We start from the raw sequence: 22,500 nt of genomic DNA, 5'->3' as shown, positions 1-22,500 counted from the left end.
ACTATGCAGTAACAGGCGATTAAATTTCAGGTTTTTTGCCTAGTTGTTATACATAAAAACTGACCCCAAACTTTTTACTTTTATATGATTTTTAGTTCTTAGCAATCCACTTACTTTTATTTCGTTCAGTTGCCTTATGAAATCCTGCATCTACTATGAACAGAGTAGGAGAAAAGAATTTGCTTATTATTCTCCATTTCTCCAACTTAGGCGTTTCTCCGTGGCAGGTTATGGATTGCTTAGCTTTATTAGGCAAAAACAGTTCAGCTCGAACACATTCTACCTGTTTCATCTAAATTAGTCAAATATGTCATTGGCAGTTGTGTTTAGGCATTAGTAGTGGAAAAACTAGCTAATGATTTCTCATACAAATGTAACTACTTTGCTTAGTTATTGTTATTTACTCACTATTTTTTTCTGTTATCCTTATGCATCATATCTGAAGGGCTACTTGCATGTTTACCACTGTCTTTCTTATCCCTGAAGTTGAAAGGCCAAGTGTACAAACACAGGGTTTGTTTTATTCCCAACCAACCACAGAACAGTTATTTCCCTGCAGAATAATTGGCTTAGGGAAGAAAAGAGAACAAAACAAGTTCATTATGCGCAGCTTGTTCTGACTACACCCCTTTTTCAGAAGTCAGCCTGTGCTAGGAACTCTTGGGAGTAGGAAGTCATTTAAGAAAAAAAATGAAGAAGTGACAATAAAGAAATTTTAATTGTTGCCTAAGACAGAAGGAGAATAGTGCTTTGCATGTGTCTCCAGAGTACTGTCTCTGATTTTTCTGACAGTAAGTAAAGCTCTGTTTTGTTGTTCTATAACAAATACGTGGGTGGACACTGATAAGATCAATCTATTTTTCAGCTGTTTCTAATTATTTATGTGTTTTTATGCTGAAGGCCTAATGACAAAATTTGCCCATTTTCCCCAAGCAAATTTATTGTATAGATACAAGAGTAGAATATAGGAAAATAGTAAAATTTGTTTCTATGCTTATTGAGGGAGAATTGTTTGAATGTTTTGATATGCAAAACTAAAAGAATTTAATTTTGAAGTTTCAAAAACTGGAAAAAAGTGATCTCTTGGTTTACTAACAAACATTTGGGCAAACTTACTTTCCTATGTGATTTTTTTCCCCTTCTTCTTCTTCTTTTTTTTTTTTTTAAACTGACTGTAGTTTGTTTCCTCAGGTATTCAGGGACCTCTGAATTCAGAAAATTGAGATAAATTGCTTTCTTCTTCCTATGTATCAAAATCAAGTTTCAAGTAGATTGAGTCTGGACTATTATCTCATGGCCTAACTCTTGATAAAAGTTGTTCAGGTCAATCTGGAAAGGAAATACCACAAGAAAATATTTATATCTAATGGATATAATTAATTATTCAAATGGATTTAAGTAATCAAAAGTTTGATGTTAATTTGAAATTCTGGGATTTCTATTTAAGTGCAAAGAATAAGAAATTATTATTTAGATAAGATACAATTCAGATACTCTATTGATATACTTAAATTTCTGTTACAAAAGGTCCAAAATGGGAAGTATCTTATAGGTTCTCAAATCTAAGGATACCTTTTCAGTGTAATACTTTGTTATTATAAAATTGTGGTAATAGTCATTTTACCTCCCCATCAGATAGTTTATAGTTATTTGATGGAAAATTTTATAATCATGAGTTATTAAAATACTTTACATCCATTTTATTTTCAGTTTTTTAAGATAGGAATATTCCCCCCCCCCAAATATGTTAAAGGTTTTTCTTATTACACCTTTTTTCTAGTTTATGTTTCACCATATTTCCTTTCTTTTTGTCTAATGAACAGGCTAAATGCACAGCAAACAGAAAAGTGTATGTCAACAAACTCAAGCACTTCTGTGCAAAAATTTTCTTAAGAAATGGAGGATGAAAAGAGAGAGCTTATTGGTATGGTTGGAAATTTTTCTTTTTCTGCAGGCAGCATTATTGTATTTCATTACCTAATGATTCTCTTACTTGACATTTTAAGTAACAGTAACAGACTGGATTTAATGATTTTGAGGTTGTTTCTAGTTGTACTTGTTAAATTGAGAGACTCATAGCAATCCTGAAAAATAATGTAAAAGTGTGAATATTAAAAGTATTTACTCATTTTTTTGTAAATGAGATTAAGTGGAAATGTATGTGGTAAATTATGATCACTGTTCAAACTGCTGTAATTTGCATGTAATGCATTTAGAGTCAAGAAATAATAAATGTGTGCCTTGGCTGGTTGGCTCAGTGGTAGAGCATCTGCCTGGCGTGCAGGAGTCCCAGGTTTGATTCCCAGCCAGGGCACATAGGAGAAGCGCCCATCTGCTTCTCCACTCCTCCCCCTCTCCTTCCTCTCTGTTTCTCTCTTCCTCTCCCGCAGCCAAGGCTCCATTGGAGCAAAGATGGCCCGGGCACTGAGGATGGCTCTGTGGCCTCTGCCTCAGGCACTAGAATGGCTCTGATTGTGGCAGAGCGATGCCCCAGATGGGCAGAGCATCGCCTCCTGGTGGGCATGCCGGGTGGATCCTGGTCAGGCACATGCGGGAGTCTGTCTGACTGCCTCCCCGTTTCCAACTTCAGAAAAATACCAAAATAAAAAAAAAGAAAGAAAGAAAAAAAAAAAAGAAATAATAAATGTGGTGCTAGCAGAAATCAAAGAATTTTAATTTTAGGGACTTATTTTCAAGGCTTTAAATAATCTACACAGAGATTATTTCCAAGAATTGTGACCAGTAACACCATTGTCAGTTTGAATTAAGTAGATGGGCCATCTTACAAGTAAGAGCCCTGAATCTCAGTGGCTTCACTGAGCAAAAGTTTATTTTTCACTCTTTTTACAGCCTAAATAAGGTTGGCAGTAAAAGTGATGTGGGTTGGGTAGGTGAAGGAATCTTCTCCATACAGTCATTCAGGAACCCAGAACTCTTCATCTAGGGATTCTACTCTCTACCTGGGCCTTGAAGACCTTCACTGGTTCTTCTGCATCCAATCCAAAGATCAGGACATAGAGAATACAGAAGGTTGTGTTCCATGAGCCAGGCCTGGAAATGTCCTATATCACTTCTGTCCATATTCAATTGGCCATAACTCAATCACTAGGTAGGTCCCACTTAATTTCCAGAGGCTGGGAATATTGGCTAGCATTATGCCAATCAGGAAGAGATTACTGATATTGGTGAGATACTAGACAGTCTCTGTCACTCAGTTATTTTTCATTTTCTTTGATTTCTAACCCAAGAATATTACAACTGACAAGAATATTGCTTTTTGCCACCATGAACTCTATCTGTGATTATCACTGTCTCATAGACTTTAGGATCAGATGCCCATGCATACAGAGATTGTCATCCTTTTAGTTTACAGGATGGCTTCTACACTATTAATTCATGATTTACTGAAAAAGTGGTGATCTCATATTATAATATGATATATATGGCAACTATCTCAGTATGTGTCTTTCATTTGGTTTCTTTTATTTTGAAGGAAAACAAAGAGAAACCAACACTATGACAAAATTGGAATCTGTCTTTAGTGTTTTGGTGTTGATTGAGCTACTTAAAGGGAGTATAATCTAAATTTGTTTTTTTCCCCCCTCTATGTTATAGGAATGGGGGTTCCCAATAGTTCTAGGACTGTATATGGGTATATTTTCATATTTAACAACAAATAGCAAGTTTCCTGAAATGCCTCCTCAGAACCTGGGAAGGGTAGATAAATTTAATAGATCTTCTATAGTCGTTGTGTATACACCGATCTCCAAAATCACTGAGCAGATAATGAATAAAACGGCATTTGCTCCCTTTTTGAAAGGTAAGTGTACTAATAAAAAATAATTACTAATATTGTTTTATATTTTTGATAAGATGTGTATATATTTAATCTGAAGTTACAGTGACCATTATGCTAATTATTTGAGTGTTAAGATAGCACACAAATTTGGTTAGTTGTTTTTTTTTCTCAATTAGCTTATTAAATCATTTTTTAGCTTGATGGAGGTCCAATTTAGGGAGACCTACATTTCTATTGGAATTTAACTAAAACAATAGATTTGTAAATCTAAATTTGCATAATAGTGTCTAGGAAGAATATGCTATTTGTGAATGTGGGTGTTTTCAACACAGGAATACAATGATTAAGATTTATAACTCAGGGAAAGAAAATCTAAATAAATTAGGTCATGCTTATTAAAAATAATTTCAAAACTATGAAAATTAAGGATGGATAAAGCGTTCAAACATCTTTAAAGTCCTTCATTTTATACCTGATCCTAGCCAAAAGGCTGAGAAGCAGCCAAGGCCTTCATTCTAAATGAAGTCACTACATAGAAGTGAAATAACCAAAGCTTGTAATTCACTCATGGTGGGCTGGGTACAATCTATCTGCTTTTTAATCCTGAATGGGTGAAAATTCAGTCTGTTCGATATAGAGTCACTTTATGCTCTTGGTTCCTGCATAAGGCAAAGATTGTCTGAAGTGTCTTTGCTTCAATAACTGTGATTTCTCAAGCATATCAATTACCTTATGTATACTTATCTGGCACTATTTTTTTATGTACCTAAAACTTTCCCTAAGATTTGTCATTGTTAAAAATAAAAAAACACATAATTCTTATACATGTCTCCTGATTCTAGAACCTAAAACATTAAAATAAAATTTTCTCCCTTGCCTTTTAGGATGAGTTTTATTTAAATGGAAAAGATTTTATTTTAATTCTAATTAAAAATATATGAATTCACAGTTGGCTATCACACTCTACAGGTCTAACAATCTTCTATGTCTGTTTTTACTTTGTAATTCACAGGAAAAAAAGTCATTGGGGTACCAGATCAAAAAGCTATGGATAAAATGCTTCTAGACTATTTCATAAATGCAATGGGAATTGTCTTTAGTGATACTTTCTCTTATAAGTTAAAATATAATCAGGGACATCTCATTCCACTTCTGAAGGAAGAACATCACTCAGGTGATTTTTCATATAAAATACTATGTCATTTTTTATGTTTTTAATATAAGGAGCAGATTTGGATGGTCAACAGAGATGCTTTCAATGGCATGTGGGAAAATTCAAAAGCACATTTAGTTGTTAAAATTTTTCCAAAGTCAATCATATTATTCCACTAGAGAATAATGCCCCAAAATATCAGAATATCAGAGTCATTTTATATATATATATTTTATATATATATATTTTATATATATGCATGTGTGTGGTGAGCTCACAGGTATATTCTGTGAAGGATGCAGATAAATAAGCCAAAGACAAATATCCTATGATCTCACCTATACACGGAATCTAACAAACAAAATAAACTGACAGACAAAATAGAAACAGAGGCATGGACACATGTAACAGACCGACAGCTGTCAGAGGGAAGAGGGTTGGAAGGAGTGGATGAAAGCAGGTGAAAGGATTAGTGGAAAACATATATATACTTAGAACATAGACAGAGTCAATAGTGTGGTGATGGCCAGAGGGAAAGGGAGCTGGGGGCTAGGCAGAGGTGGGCAGATGTGGAGAAAATTGGGACAGAAAGAGAAGCGCTAGGGGCAGAGGGCACACAGAGTGAGGTGCAGATGGTGTTTTGGTAAATTGTGCACTTGAAACCCATATGGTTTTGCGGACCAATAAGGTCAATTAAGAAACAAAAAGAGTGACATGTCCCAGGTGAAATTCCAGTCTAGCAGTACAGATATACAATATATTGAGCAGATATATTAATGGTAAGTGCAAGAGAAGGTCCTTGAAGGGATTTAGATCAGGGTTTTACTATTTTTGGAATTAGAGAAGTCCTTTCTAGATGAGTCAGAGGAATAGCACATGTGAGATGCTAGAGGCATTGTGTTTCAGGCAGAAGAAGGGCAGGTGTGAAGGTCCTGAGGTGAAGAGGACATCGGCTAATATATATGGAAGGAGAGCAGTGAAACCGAATAGAGAACACAAAATGGAATGTGATGGGAGAAGGAAGCTAGACTTACTCAAGGGCTAGATCTTGTGGCATCCTTTAACCCTAGGGCAATGGGAGAGCCGTCCAGGGACTTGACTCAGGGCAGAGGCATGATTTGATATCTAAGCCTAAGATGACAGTCTGGATATAGCCTTGAGAATGAGTTGTAGGGGAGTCAGGGAGAATGCAATAATAGGCTCTAGTGAGCTGACGGGGCATAGACCAGAGGGGAGGCAGCTTAGAAGAAGGTAAAGAGATTTGAGGACCTCTTAGGGAAGCAGGGGTGAAGTGACTAATAGAATTGGTTTTTTCCATCCCTTCACTGAGGGTCTACTATGTGTTCCACATTTTCCCTGTCCTTGGAGACAGAAGTGAAGGAAACACAGAGCCTGCTGGCATGCATCATTGCAGTCAGGGAATGGAGAAAAACAATGCACTCTGCCAGGCAGTGATAAAGTGACAAAGTAAAATAAAGCAGGGATAGAAGCCATGGACTGGAAGAGCTATTGTAGATGTTTTATTTATGGTGGCCAGGAAAGACCTCTACGTTGAGCTGACTCCTGAGAAGAGAGCAGGATGGAGAGAAGGATTGAGCATTTGAGCACTAAAGAAGTTCTAGTACTGGAATATGTTTGGCATTTTCAGTATGGTGGGAGCTTTCCTATTTATTTATTTATTTTTATTTTCTAAGCCTCCCCATGCGTGCCATGGTCTCTGTGAATAAGGTTGTCTGATTCAGAACTTTTATTTGCTTTTTTGCTATGTGGTTAAAGGTTCTGACTGATGGAGCCTCCTCTGGATTGTTTTGTCTTGGATTCTTGTTTCCTATTCTCTGGGTGCCTTCATTCTGTAATGTTAATTCTGCTCTCTTTTGTGCTTTACAGCTCACTGCTGGGATACAGGAAGTCAGTCAGCGTGTTCACTGGGCAGATACTGGTTTACAGGATTTGTGACTTTACAAACTGCAATTAATGCTGCTATTATAGAAGTAAGAAACATTCTAATTAGTAATGTAAACTAATTCCATAGGCCATCAAGATTTTGGTGGAAGGTGATATATATACTCAGGTTTCACATGGTTATATAATGAAGCAGGTACACAAATGCTGAAATGAGGTTTAGGCAAAAGAACACGTTGCTTTTTTTTTTTCTTTAACTTTAAATTTTCCAGTAGTTATGGAGTGAGAGGAAGTTGCAAAACAATGCCCAGGGAGGTCTGGGCGCCTGTGTCTCAGTTTCTGCTAATCAGAATAACTTTTATTACCAAAGGGCAACATTAAAACCAGGATATTGATATTGGTAAATCCCCATAACATATTTATCTCACCAGTTTCCCTACTTTAAATAAGAATTTTGTTTGTTTAAATACTATTTTAGATCATGACAAATCACTCGGTGATGGAGGAGTTGATGTCAGTTACTGCTATAAATATGAAGACGTTACCTTTTATTTCTAAAGATGTCCTTCAAAATGAGATGCTTATTTTCTACTGCTTGCTTTACTTCTCCTCATTTGTATATTTTGCATCATTCAATGTGACTGAAGAGAGCAAAAAGAGTAAGGATTTGATGAAAATGATGGGTCTACAAGATGCAGCATTCTGGTGAGTGACTCAAACAGGACGAAGGAAGATGAGAAATGAGGAAGCAGTGAAAACAGTGTTACTCTTTCAGAATATCATAATCTAAACTTGGCAACTTTTTGTTGTTCTGACTTTTTATTTAGTCTTTGTTAAATTTTGCCATGTAAAATAGTTATTATAATTTGCTGAGCAGTTTTTCAGTGCTGGAGTATGTCGAGCTAATGCTGTTATAGTACATTCGTTAACATGAAAGACAATAAAATAATTGTCCAGTGTCAAATGGATGATGCCAGAGCTGGGACTGCAGCCCAGGGACCCTACTGCAACTCTCTGGCCAAGTCTGCCCATAGTTATCATCTCATTTCTTGAGAGTAGCTTGTGTTGAAGAAAGTATAACCCTATAATGCCTAGCTTATGTTCAGAGGTTTAGTCACCAGGGATATATTTTTTTGAACAACTAAATGTCATATGTTGAGGTTGAAAGAGATAGCCTATGTAATGTATCCAGCACAGACAGCAGCATGTTGGCTGGCATATAAGAGCATTTTCTTCATATATTGATACATTAATATCTTGCCCTATTCCATGGTTTAAAGTGATTATGAAATCTTGAAACATACACGTGTGTATGTATTTATATGTTTGTATTAAAAATAATAAATAATTGAGGAGTAGAAGCAAACACCTAGCAAAATAATAAATAGATAAGATTGGTAGGTGAAAATGAAAATCATGCAAGCTTAAGCTGTAGAGAGGTGAAAGCAGAGAATTCTCCAATACAATCCGTTAGAAGGTCCACACTGGGTGTTCTAGGAAAAGAATAAAAGATAATAATTAATTTTACTCTATGATGGCCCTCCCAAAATCCTTATATCAAGAAAATGCTATTTAGGAATGTGGAACTATCTGGAATTGGTGAAGAAATGTTTACTGAGCAATCTTTTGCAAGCCACATGTTCCCTGAAATAAAAGTATGGTCTAAGACAGTGGTCGGTAAACTCATCACAGAACAAAATATCAACAGTACAATGATTCAAATTTCCTTTGAGAGCCATATTTTTTAAACTTAAACCATATAGGTAGATATATTCCTTATCGAGGTAGCGCCCGCACGTGGTATTTTGTGGAAGAGCCACACTCAAGGGGCCAAATTGCCGTATGTGGCTCACAAGCCACAGTTTGCCGACCAGGTGTCTAAGAAATTTTAAATTTTCCATGAATTATTGTATTGTATTACAGAGAGAGTTTTGATTCAGATATATATGAAATGTGAAATAGAAAAAAAGGAAACTATACTTTCAATAAAAAGAAAGAGTGATTTTGTAGTGGAATTTAGGGAAGTATAAAGGAATGGATAAGAGTCAGTTAGGAGGGAAGAGAGGGATTCTGTATAAAAAAGACCATCTTTCAGACCAGTGCATGTCCTGTGGACAGTATCTCTGAAGGCATCTGAAATACAGTGTGTCCGTAAAGTCATGGTGCACTTTTGACCGGTCACAGGAAAGCAACAAAAGACGATAGAAATGTGAAATCTGCACCAAATATATAAAAGGAAAACCCTTCCAGTTTCTGTAGGATGATGTGGCAGCATGTGCGCCTGTGCAGATGACGACGAAACACTATGTATACAGCAGAGCAGCCCATGGCCATGCCAGTCAAGATGTGGAGGGTAAAGTTCAGTGTGTTCTGTGGCTCGCTAAACTCGAATCCGTGACCAAGTGCAACGTGAATATTAACACGTTTATAACGAAGCACTACCACATAGGAATAATATTACTTGGTGGGATAAGCAGTTGAAGGAAACCGGCAGTTTGGTGGAGAAACTCCGTTCTGGTAGGCCATCAGTCAGTGACGAGTCTGTAGAGGCTATACGGGATAGCTACCTAAGGAGCCCTAAAATATCTGTGCGTGAGCCCACATTGAACTGCAATGAATAGGTATGAAACTGGGAGAGATTTCCTTTTATTTGGTGCAGATTTCACATTTCTATCATCTTTTGTTGCTTTCCTATAACTGGTCAAAAGTGCACCATGACTTTACGAACACACTGTAGGTATGACCAAGTCAACTCTAGATTAAAATTGGAAAGGTATTGGATATTTATATGTGGATTCATTCTTAGGATAAATGCTTTTTAGTATACATGTAACCTAAAACTTAGCATGGTATATGCTTCCACTTGTTTCTATCTTCCTTGATTTCTTTTATCAATGCTTTGTAATTTTCCGAGTGCAAGTCTTTAGTCTCCTTGGTTAAATTTACTCCTAGGTACTTTATTTTTTTGGTTGTAATTGTGAAGGGGATTGTTTCCTTAATTTCTTTTTCTGACTGTTCATTGTTGGCATATAAAAATGCCTCTGATTTCTGAGTATTGATTTTATATCCTGGCATTTTACTGAATTCATTTATCAGGTCCAGTAGTTTTTTGACTGAGACTTTAGGGTTTTCTATTATAATATCATATCATCTGCAAATAATGATAGTTTTACTTCTTTTCCAACTTGAATGCCTTTTATTTCTTCTTCTTGTCTGATTGCTGTGGCTAGGACTTCCAGGACTATGTTAAATAAGAGTGGTGAAAGGGGGCACCCCTGCCTTGTTCCTGATCTTAAGGGGATTGCTTTTAATTTTTTCCCATTAAGTATGATGTTGGCTGTGGGTTTGTCATAAATGGCTTTTATCATGTTGAGGTATGTTCCCTGTATTCCCACTTTGCTGAGAGTTTTGATCATGAATGGGTGTTGGATTTTATCAAATGCTTTTTCTGCATCTATTGAAATTATCATATGGTTTTTCTCCTTCTTTTTGTTTATGTGATGAATCACATTGATTGAGTTACGAATATTGTACCAGCCTTGCCTCCCCAGAATAAACCCCACTTGATCATGGTGTTTGATTTTTTCCATATATTGTTGGATCCAGATTGCTAGTATTTTGTTGAGGATTTTAGCATCTATATTCATCAGAGATATTGGCCAATAATTTTCTTTCTTTGTGTTGTCTTTGCCTGGTTTTGGAATTAGAATTATGCTTGCCTCATAAAAGGAGCTTGGAAGTCTTCCTTTCTCTTGAATTTTTTGAAATAGCTTGAGAAGGATAGGAGTTAGTTCTTCTTTGAATATTTGGTAGAATTCACTTGTGAAGCCATCAGGCCCAGGACTTTTCTTTGTTGGGAGTTTTTTGATAATTGTTTCTATCTAATTTGGTGTAATCGGTCTGTTTAGGTTTTCTGATTCTTCCAGATTGATTTTTGGAAGATTGTATGTTTCAAGGAATTTGTCCATTTCATCTAGGTTGTCCAGTTTTTTGACATACAGTTCTTCATAGTATTTTCTTACAATATTTTATATTTCTGTTGTGTCAGTTGTTATTTCTCCACTCTCATTTCTAATTTTATTGATTTGAGTCCTCTCCCTCTTTTTTCTTGGTGAGTCTAGTTAAAGGTTCATCAATCTTGTTTACCTTTTCAAAGAACCAGCTCCTGGTTTCATTGATCCTCTGTATTGTTTCTAAGGCTCTATGTCATTTATTTCTTCTCTGATCTTTATATTTCCTTCCTTCTACTACATTTGGGCTTTACTTGCTGTTATTTTTCTAGTTCTTTTAGATGTAGTGCTAAGTTGTTTATTTGAGCTTTTTCGAGCTTCTTAAAGTGTGCCTGTAGTGCTATGAACTTCCCTCTCAGTACTGCTTTTGCTGTGTCCCATAAATTTTGAGTTGTTGTATGCTCATTGTCATTTGTTTCTAGGAATTTTTTAATTTCTTCTTTGATCTCATTTTTAATCCACTCATTATTTAACAACCTGCTATTTAGTTTCCATGTGTTTGAGAATTTTTGAGCTTTTCTGTTGTGGTTGATTTCTAGTTTCATGCCGTTGTGATCAGAGAAAGTGCTTGATATGATTTCAATCATCTTAAATTTGTTGAGAGCACTTTTGTGCCCTAACATGTGGTCTATCCTAGAGAATGTACCACGAGCACTTGAAAAGGATGTATATTCTGTTGCTTTAGGGTGAAAGGTTCTGAAGATATCTATTAAATCGAGTTGATCTAGTATGTCCTTTAAGTCTGCTGTTTCTTTGTTAATTTTCTTTCTTGAGGATCTAGCTAGTGATGTTAGTGGGGCATTCACATCCCCTACTATTGTAGTATTGCTGTTGATCTCGCCCTTTAAGTCCATCAAAATCTGCTTTATATATTTAGGTACTCCTATATTAGGTGCATAGTTATTTATAATAGTTATATCTTCCTGTTGGATTACTCCCTTTATCATTATGTAGTGGCCTTCTTTATCTCTTACTATATCCTTTGTTTTAAAGTCCAATTTGTCTGATATAAGTATTGCTACCCCAGCTTGTTTTTCATTTCCAATTGCATGAAATGTTTTTTTCCATCCTTTTACCTTCAATTTATGTGTATCTTTTGTTCTAAGGTGTGTCTCTTGTAGACAACATATGTATGGGTCCTGTTTTCTTATCCACACAACTACCCTATGTCTTTTGATCGCATCATTTAATCCATTTACATTTAAGGTTATTATGGATATGTAGTTGTTTATTGCCATTTTCTTCTTTAAAGCTGTATTCCTTTTTTGCTATATTGTTTTCCCACTTTGATCTGTTTACAACAGGCCCCTTAACATTTTCAGCAGCATTTGTTTGGTTGTGATGAATTCCTTGAGTTATTTTTTGTCTGGGAAACTTTATTTCTCCTTTGATTTTATTTATTTATATATATATTTTTGGTATTTTTCTGAAGCTGGAAACGGGGAGAGACAGTCAGACAGACTCCCGCATGCACCCGACCGGGATCCACCCGGCACGCCCACCGGGGGCGACGCTCTGCCCACCAGGAGGCGATGCTCTGCCCCTCCGGGGCATCGCTCTGCCATGACCAGAGCCACTCTAACGCCTGGGGCAGAGGCCAAGGAGCCATCCCCAGCACCCGGGCCATCTTTGCTCCAATGGAGCCTTGGCTGCGGGAGGGGAAGAGAGAGACAGTGAGGAAGGAAGGGGTGGAAGTGGAGAAGCAAATGGGCGCTTCTCCTATGTGCTCTGACCGGGAATCGAACCCAGGTCCCCCGCACGCCAGGCCGACGCTCTACCACTGAGCCAACCAGCCAGGTCTCCTTTGATTTTAAACGATAGCCTTGCTGGATAAAGTAGTCTTGGTTGTAGGTTCTTGTTCTGCATTACTTTGAATATTTCTTGCCATTCCCTTCTGGCCTCAAGTGTTTCTATTGAGAAGTCGGGTGTCATCCTATGGGGGCTCATTTGTAGGTAATAGTTTTTTTTTTTCTCTTGCAGCTTTTAATATTTTTTCTTTATCGCTTAGCTTTGGTATTTTAATTATGATGTGTCTTGATGTAGGTTTCTTTGGGTTTCTCTTTAATGGAGTCCTCTGCGCTTCTTGAACTTGAGAGAGTTTCTCCTGCATTAATTTAGGGAAGTGCTCAACTATGATATGTTTGAACAAAGTCTCTATCACTTGTTCTTTTTCTTCTTCTTCAGGAACCCCTATGATTCAGATGTTATTTCTCTTCATGTTGTCACAGAGCTCTCTAAGAGTTTCCTCAGACTTTTTGAGTCTCTTTTCTTTTTTCTTCTCTGCTTTCATGCCTTCATTCCAGTTGTCCTCTAACTTGCTGATTCAATTCTCAGCTCTATCTATCCTGTTTTTAATTCCTTCCATTGTGGTCTCTATTTTGATATTGTATTTGTCATCTTCGACTGATTCTTTTTTATACTTGCTATTTCTTTATTTAGGTGTTCATAATGACCAGCCATTGTTGTTCTAAGATTCCTAAGCACCCTTACAATCCTTATTTTGAACTCTGCATCTGGAAGTTTGATTATTTCCATATCACTCAGTTCATTTCCTGAAGGTGTCTCTTGTGGTTTCATTTGGATTGCACTTTTTTGTCTTCTCATTGTGTTTGGGTGTTTTTCTTTGTTTTTGTTTTTTTGTATTTTTCTGAAGCTGAAAACGAGGAGGCAGTCAGACAGACTCCCGCATGCGCCCAACTGGGATCCACCCAGCACACCCACCAGGGGGCGATGCTCTGCCCATCTGGCGCCTCGCTTCGTTGCGACCAGAGCTACTCTAGTGCCTGAGGCAGAAGCCACAGAGCCATCCCCAGGGCCCGGGCCATCTTTGCTCCAATGGAGCCTTGGCTGCGGGAGGGGAAGAGAAATACAGAGAGGAAGAAGAGTGGGAGGGGTAGAGAAGCAGATGGGCGCTTCTCCTGTGTGCCCTGGCTGGGAATCAAACCCAGGACTTTCACAAGCCTGGCTGACGCTCATCCACTGAGCCAACTGGCCAGGGCCATGTTGGGTGGTTTATTTGTAGAGTTGGTTGAGTCTAGGCTTGGTGTTGTCTGCTGCCAGTTTTCAGTTGTGTTATTTCTAGGTCTTCTTGGGTTGGTATCAGCTATTATTTGTAATCCACTTTTGGATTTGGGCAGCTTTGAAGTCTTGATTTGTTTGTTTTCTTAACAGGTGATAGTCTTGTTTACTGATCTCAGCAGGGGGCTCCTTGAAAGTGTATCCAGGAATGCGATGGGTGTAACCTGAGACTCTGAAGGCCTCTTCCACCAACTAATCTCTCTGGGGGTAGGGAGATTAGTTCTCTTTTGAAGTTCTCAGCTTCAGTAAGGGGAGGTGTATCTCAGATCTCCATGGAGACCTGAGTTACTGCCCCTCCTCCCCACTTTTTGTTTTCAGCTATGACTTATTGCACTGATTGGAGCTGGAGAGATGTCTGGAGAACTCTGATCTGGAAGCAATTCTGTACTGTTTTGGGGAAGGTTCAGTCTCTCCCCCAGCTATGGCTGCCTCCAGCGCAGATGAGTCAGCTTTTTTATGTCATTTCCTGCATTCCTTAGCCCCTCACAGTCTGTCCCTCTGTCTCTCCTTTCCACTTGGGAGATAAGCTCGTCTGTTCAACACACCTCACTCCCTGGTCGCCAGGCAAGTGGCTGTGAGCAGTATTTTCTGCTCTTTTCCCTGGTGTGAGATCCCCTCTGGGCTCTCAGCCTCACCCTCCCTTCCATTCCTGTAAGCAGGGGAGATTCAGGCACTCTCTACCAGGTTTGTTGTGGCTTCTTCTTTGCTCCTTGGTTTTTGAGAGCTGTTCTTGTAGTCCTGAGTTGGTTTTTCATGCTTATTTTTCCTAAATTGATTTGTATTCCAGTTTGGTGGTGAGAGCTGGGTGTCTGTGTGTCCGCCTACTCCACTGCCATCTTCTAATCCCCCAATTCTTACCCCCTTTAATTCAGCAATTTTATCCAAGAGAAATGTTTGTGCAGCCTCTCCCCCCAAAAAAGACAAGTATAAGAATACTCTTAGAAACATTACATTAGTAAAAAAAAGAAAAAAGAAGAAAAAGCAAGAGAATAAAGAAAGAAAGAAAGAAAGAAAGAGAAAGAAAGAAAGAAAGAAAGAAAGAAAGAAAGAAAAGAATGAAGGGGGGGGGAGAAAGGAAACAACCAAAATATTTATGGACAGCGGAACTTTGAAATATATTTATACAATAAAATATTACACATCAGGGTATACTATTATATATGTTGATTGATAAAGACAAGTTGTACAGGAATCCACACAAGATGATACTATTTATACAATGTTCATAGTGTTTATACAGTATGTGAATACAGAGCTGACACCTAGCTAGTAGCCACAGCCATGCCAATATAATATTAGTAATATTTAGTTATTAATCTAGGTGAAAGGCATAGAGACAATCATTACATTATTCTTTAGATATTTTGTGTTTTCAGTATTTTGTATTAAAAATAAAATAATTGCAATAACTTTTTGTCTTTATTTAGGTTGTCCTGGGGTTTAACCTATGCTGGCTTTATCTTTATTATTTCCATAATCATTGCAATTATCATAACATCGACCCAAATTATAGTCATGACGGGCTTCATGGTCATATTTACACTCTTTTTCTTATATGGCTTGTCAATGGTAAGTTCATGCAATGATCACCACTTTCTCTGTTTTCCACCTTAGCTCTATGTAGCAAAAATTGTCTCAGCAGGCTCTACAATTGTTTCTTTCATGCCCATTTTGTGTGTGCATGTCTGTGTGAGAAAGTCTATATGAGTGTGAAAAAAACTTGTAACCTAAATAAAATTAGACTTCTCTTTTACATAAAGAGCTGAATTAATGAAATGATACCTCAAAAAGAAAAAAAATTATTTGACTCTAAATTATCTAACATTTCTGTTGATAATAAAGAGGCACTTGAGTCAAACCATATCCCCCCCCCAAACTTCCCCATCATGTGGTAGCTTTGCACAACTCTTCTTCCTCTAATAAATATCCCACCTTGTCCTGACTTGTCACACCTATCCCCTCTCCCTTCTCTGATTCTCTGAACAAGAGGCTCTATAGAGAGTCTTTGGGTTACTAAACAGTTCCACTCCTTTGACAGTGATGTGACCTGAATTTTGGTGTAAGTCAAGACACACTCAAGCCTAAGTCACTTACCTATCTTAACTCAGTTGTAAAATCATAATTTAGAACATAAAAACACAACTAAGAAAACACAGAAAAAGAAAAAAAATAATGTACTGTACTCTGTACTATAGTAACAAAAAGAATGTCAAAAAATGAGTGTAAAAAAAATCCCTTACCTTTGTTCCTGTGGTTGGCTTGCACACTGGAAGGGGCATTGCAAGGTGGGAGAGAGTGACCTGTCAGGAAGAGGAAGCTGGAGAGGCAGGAGAACCTGCAGAAGGTACTGGAGATACTGGGTCAGGTGAATCAGGATTGCCTAAAGGACATGCAGGAGAAGCTGAGGATGAGTCTACCTGTACTACAGGTGTTTCATCTCAAAAAGCAGCTGGTGTAGAGGGTACAGGATCTGTTGCAGTCCTCTCTACCTTCTTAAAGAATTGTTCCAGGATAGTCTGGAAGGTTGATGACTTCTCTTCTAAAACCTGCCTATAGCATTGCAAGGCATCCATAACAGCTCTGTAGACCTTACTGAATCTGTCATCTCTGGGGTCCTCAGACTGAAATTTTGCCAGTCCATTCTCTACCATAGAGAAACCTTCTGTCAAACCCTTGGTAGTAAATTTTTTGGGTTCTGGGGTTTCTATCTATTCCTCTTCAATCAGCTGCTTCTCCAGTTGAATGAGGTTCTCAGGACAGCTCCTCTCCATGAGATGCCTGTAGCTCTGACTTTCATTTAGGACCCATGATAAGGGCCAAAAAGTCACCAAACAAAGCAACACAAACGAAACACTTGTGCTTTTAACAGTCCAAAATGGCATAGGTAAACGTACTGGGGGACACAAACTCCCTCACTCATATTTTACGTTACCGCGTAGTCTTCTGTCACGCAACCAAATTAGTTGGCCCACATAGTTTGTAAGTACGACGCTAATGGTGTAAGCTGAAACACTCTCAATTTTTAAAAGATTTTACGGGAGTGAGCGTCGTAAACTCAAAATGTCCCATGTTGAGACTGTTGTAACCTGAGGACACACTGTATTTTCTCCCACCTTTCAGGGTGCTTTTTGCAGAAGGTATGTAGATGTTCTTTAGGAGTTTAATACAATTTCTTTCAATCTTCCATGTCTGCATTTTCACCCTTCCTTCAGCAATTCTTCCATCTGTCTCCACTCTTTCCTCAGCAACAAAAGCCCAACATTTGAATAGGGCAAATGCGGATCCTATTTATAAAGGGGTTGAGAGAAGGACTGAGCATAATTTTACCTTAATATTTTCATCACTGACTTACTCATAAAAATATTATGATCCTTATTGAATTGTGCTACCAATGATTCTCAGTGAATTAAATTTATTAGAACAGCTACATGTCTTCTCTCTTTCAGATAGCATTAGCATTCCTGATAAGCATGTTATTAAAGAAAACTGCCCTCACCAATTTGGTTGTGTTTCTCCTCACTCTCTTTGGGGGGAGTGTGGGACTCTCTGCATTTTATAGACAACTTCCTTCATCGTTGGAGTGGATTTTGAGCATTTTTAGCCCTTTTGCCTTCGCTGCTGGAGTGGCCCAGGTGAGAGAATAGTTATTGGTTTATTATTGTACTTTTCAAAAGAACTTGATACTTCATGACTCTTCATAATCAACATTTTCAGGTTAAGAGCTTTTGTTTTAAACAATTCCACTCTAAAGCCAAATTTAAAAACATTGTTACATTGTAAGAAAAATAATGGTCATCTCACAAGCAACTTGAATAAGAAAATCTTCCAAATTTTCACATTGTAGCTGTATTTCCATTTTGAAGCATTGTCTTTGTTTTATTTCTGTATACAATATTTCTTTCTTTTCACTTCACATAAAGTATCCTGCGAGTTTATTTAAATTAGTTGGTAAACCTCTTTTTTGAAACCTCAAATATGAAAAACTTTCAAGATACAAATATGGAGTTTAACCAATAATTAATTTTAAAGTGAATAAAAGGATTCATGAACTAGATCAATAAATAGGGCACTGACAACCATAGACACTCCTCTAACCACTCCTTCCTCCTAGAATTGTTATGATAATTATTTTCTTGCTTTTTATTATAACAAGTACCCGTTTCTAAATGTAATTTTTTAGTTTTGCCTATTTTCTGCTTAAAGTGATATTGTGCAAAGTGTACTTTTGAAAATATGGGTATTTTCACTCAATACTGTTTTTAGGCATCATCTATAGTTTTTCTGTAGCTATAATAGAATAGTGTTATGGAGTATTCTATTGTGTGAATATACTGTTGCTTTTTGTATTGATGAACAAGAATATTTTCCAGTTTTTGACTATTAGCAATAACTGCAAAAATTTCTTATATATATTCCCTAGTAAATGTGGGCATTCAGTTCTGTTTGATATATATCTAGGAATTGAATAGTGAGACCTAAAGTTTGTATATTTTAATCTTAGTAGCTACTGTCAAATGATCTTTCAAAGTGGTAGCATCAGTTTACCTTTGCACCAACAGTGTGTCAAAATTTCAGTTGCTCCAAATCTTCACCAACATTTGGTATTGTCAATCTTTAAAATTTTGGTTATTCTGGTGGATATGTTATTATATATCATCATGGAATTAATTTGCATTTCCCTGATTATTTAGGTATTTTTTGGATTTTGTTTTTTATAAACTGCTAGTTCAAGCCTTTTCACAATTTTTAAACTGTTTTCTATCTTTTCCTTATGCTCTGTAAGAATTTCTTATACCTGCTGAATATGTGACATTTTGCAATTATTTGTTGCCAACATTTTTAATATCTTTAGTGGTGTTTTTGTTTGATGGAAAGAAGTTCTTAATTTTGATAAAGTCTAGTTTGTCAAGTTTTTCCTCTATATAGAACTTTTCTCTGTTCAAGAAATCATTGCCTACCTAGAGATTATAAAGATATTCTTCTATTACCTTTTTATACTGGAAGCTTGATTGATTCTGCTTTTCTATTTAGATATAAAATCTTTTTCAAAATAACTTTTGTGTGTCTCCAGGTAGAGGCAATATTTAGTTTTCTATGCAAATATCCAATTGCTTTAGTCTCATTTATTGAAAGGACCATTCTTTCCCAAAGTGAATTGCAGTGTTCCTTTGTTATAATTCAATCAATCATGTATTGTCCCACATATGTCCATGTGTGCACTATTGTCATATTGTCTTAATGACTTTGCTTTAGAATATGTCTTGATATCTGGTAGTAACAATTCAACCACTTTTTTTTTCTTTTTCAAGAGTCTTTTTTTTTTAGTGAGAGAGAGAGAGAGACAGACAGACAGACAGAGACAGATAGGGACAGACAAACAGGAAGGGAGAGAGATGAGAAGCATCAATTCTTCGTTGTGGCACCTTAGTTGTTCATTGATTGCTTTCTCATATGTACCTTGACTGGGATGCTGCAGATGAGCCAGTAACCTTTTGCTCAAGCCAGCAACCTTTGGGCTCAAGCCAGCAACCATGACGTCATATCTATAATCCCATGCTCAAGCTAGTGAGCCCATGCTCAAGCTGAATGAGTTGTCACTCAAGCTGGTGACCTCCAGGATTCAAATCTGGGTCTTCAGCATTGCGAGCCAACATTCTATCCATTGTGCCACTACCTGGTCAGGCTCAAAAGAATCTTTCTATGCTGGGTTTTTGCAGTGTGATTTATCATTGTTACATCATTAACTTATCAAGTTCTACACACACCACACACACAGTATGTGTGTGCAAAGGTGTTGACATTTTGCTGCAGCTGAATTTTTCTTTCTTTCTTCTATTTTTTACTAAGTGAGAGGCGGTAGGCAGAAGATAGACTTTTCCATGTGCCCCAACCAGGATCCACCCAGCAAGCTCCATCTGGGGCTGATGTTCTGCCCACCTGGGGCCACTCCATTGCTCAGCAACTGAATTATTTTAGTGCCTGAGGTGAAGCCTTGGAACCATCCTCAGCACCCAGAGCCAACTTGCTTGAACCATTCAAGCCATGGCTGCAGGAAGGAAAGAGAGAGAAAGAGAAGGGGGAGAGAGAGGGGAGGAGAAGCATTTGGTCACTTCTCCTTTGTGCCCTGACTGGAAATCAAATCTCAGACTTCCACACATCGGGCTGATGTTCTACTGCTGAGCCAACAGGCCAAGGCCAGCTGAATTTTTCAATTTGGAGAAAATTAATACTTTTTTTTATCATGAACATGATGTATCTTCATATTTATTTTCCCTAAGTAATTGTTTTAAGATTCAGTATAGAGTCTTGCAATTTTTTTATTTATTCCAAAGTTTTTGATAGTTTTGATGCCATTATAAAAAACATCCATGTTTAAATTATTTCTAAATGTGTGTTGTTTATGTAGAGAGATGCAACTGATTTTAGTACATTGGCATTGTGTCTAGTGTTGTTGTTATATTCTTTTATTAAATTGAATATTTTTTATGGTTTTATCTGGGTTCTTGCTTATATAGAAACATTTTGTCTACAAATAATGATGGTTTGTTTTTATCTTTTTGCAGTCCTTAGGCTATTTACTTAGTTTTCTTGCCTAATGTACAGATCAGGATATCTAATACAATATTGAATAGAAATGCATGCAAAGAAAAAGTTTTTAACATTTCACAATTAAGCATGATTTTTGGTGTTAGTCTTCATACATGTAATTCACCAGCATGGGGAAGGAAGATCTCTCAGTTTGTGCGATTTCATTGTAAGCAGATACTGAATTTTATCTACCACTTTTTCTGCGTCTACCACTGTATATTGACATTTTCTCCGTCAATCTGTTTTATGTTGAATTACATTGATTGTGTTTCAGATGTCAATCCAACCTTGCATTTTTAGGATAAACCCAACTTTTTCATTAAATGTTAACATTTTAACATAAATTGAAAAGTTGTATAGTGTTTAGGTAAGGAACTGGGCTTGGAAGCTGAACTTCCTGTATTCTGATTTTAGCTTTGCTACTCCTCGCTATGTGATTTTTGACTTCATTTGGTTAAGCCACTCGGTGTCTTTGTTTTATCATATTTAACATGAAGGTAAACATAATAGTGCTGACCTCGTAAGGTAATGATGAAGATTAAATTGGATAAAAGAAAAAACACTTGGAATGGTGCCTAGAACATAGTAGTTATTATTTCATAAAAAATATAAATACAAATCTTTATTTGCAGTAATGACTAGAAAAAGAGTTAAGTTCTTGCGTAGATATTCTGATAAGATGCTCTAAAGAATTCCTTGTATTTTCTAAAATTTTATTTCTTTGTTGCACAGGACAGATATTTTGTAATATTGCAATGAAAACAAGCAAGTGAATTATAATTTAAATTCCTATTCTTAGAACATTGCATTTTTAAAAAATCAGTATTTTCTTCTGACATTCCTTTGTTTTCTGTAAAGTAGGTATAGTTTTCTCATAACTATTAAAAGGCTTATTGAAAAAGCTACTTAATAAATAATGATTCTTGCTGTTACACTACATTGCTTTTATTTACTTGTTCATTATTATTTTTGTTTGAATCTTAGATTATCCACCTGGAATATAATATGAATGGTGTAACTTTTCCTGACCCATCAGGAGACTCATATATAATGATAGCAACTTTTGCTATGTTGGCTTTTGATGCTTTTTTGTACTTGGTATTGGCATTATACTTTGATAAAATTCTACCCTGTAAGTAATAGTGAATTTTTTTCCCTGATCTCTATAGATATTGATCATATTAAAGATTTTTCTTAAGGCTTTATATAAATATTTTTTAAGAAATGATGAATACAAGTATTTCCCATGATGGGCTGAATGAGTTCTTTATTTCTACTTCATAGTTTTAATGGTCTGAAAAAACATTTACATAAAAACAATCATTCTTCTGACTTTAATATAATATACATTATAAATATACAATCATGATAATTTTAATGAATATTATAATTACATAATATTAAATAATGTTACTTTTTTTAAGGATTCCTGAATGTGTTTTCAAAGAATGATATTTAGGATTTATATCAGAACAAACTGAAATAACTTAGCTCTTAAGATAGTTTTGGCTTGTACAGTATAAGATGATAATACAGTGAAAGTACTTTTTAGTAAATATTTGTTCTTTTTACAAGAATGTTAGGTAGATTGTAAGCTACATACATCAAGAAAGGGCCTCGCATGTGAAATAATCAGTGTCTCTCTTCCCCCATCCCCCTGTTTGTGGGAAGACCATTTGCAGAAGGGGAGATATTTGTTCTTTAAGGAATTCACAAAATGAAAATTAGAGGGAACATTTTAAGCATTATTCTGAAAAATTTTCTATATTGTTCATATTTATGGGAGTATATTGCCCAGTTAGATTTCTTAATATTGCAAACAACCAAGAATTTTACATAAACCCAGAATTCCTTCACACATACTAGAATCAGAATGCTTTTTTCCTTGTATAGTCTTCTTATTTATTTATCTTAATATTTTTATGTTCCTTCTACTTTGATAGCAGTAATGATTGTTTCTTTGTATACTT

At 36.4% G+C, this 22,500-nt stretch overlaps 1 protein-coding gene across 1 annotated transcript in view; it reads left to right on the top strand.

The window, feature by feature from the left end:
- The first annotated feature begins 640 nt into the window (after nt 1-640).
- Nucleotides 641-22,500, top strand: part of LOC136307783 (ATP-binding cassette sub-family A member 6-like) — an 89,653-nt gene continuing 67,793 nt past the window's right edge. The window contains exons 1-9 of the mRNA XM_066234620.1: nt 641-791; nt 1,824-1,924; nt 3,616-3,820; nt 4,812-4,973; nt 6,840-6,943; nt 7,333-7,559; nt 15,370-15,511; nt 17,389-17,574; nt 21,515-21,662. Of these exons, the coding sequence (XP_066090717.1) occupies nt 1,829-1,924; nt 3,616-3,820; nt 4,812-4,973; nt 6,840-6,943; nt 7,333-7,559; nt 15,370-15,511; nt 17,389-17,574; nt 21,515-21,662 (1,270 nt within the window). The 5' untranslated portion in view covers nt 641-791; nt 1,824-1,828. The remainder of the gene's footprint in view (nt 792-1,823; nt 1,925-3,615; nt 3,821-4,811; nt 4,974-6,839; nt 6,944-7,332; nt 7,560-15,369; nt 15,512-17,388; nt 17,575-21,514; nt 21,663-22,500) is intronic.

This window comes from Saccopteryx bilineata, chromosome 6 (assembly GCF_036850765.1).
Source record: "Saccopteryx bilineata isolate mSacBil1 chromosome 6, mSacBil1_pri_phased_curated, whole genome shotgun sequence".
Taxonomy (NCBI): domain Eukaryota; kingdom Metazoa; phylum Chordata; class Mammalia; order Chiroptera; family Emballonuridae; genus Saccopteryx; species Saccopteryx bilineata.
This window is presented reverse-complemented; position numbering and strand designations above follow the sequence as displayed.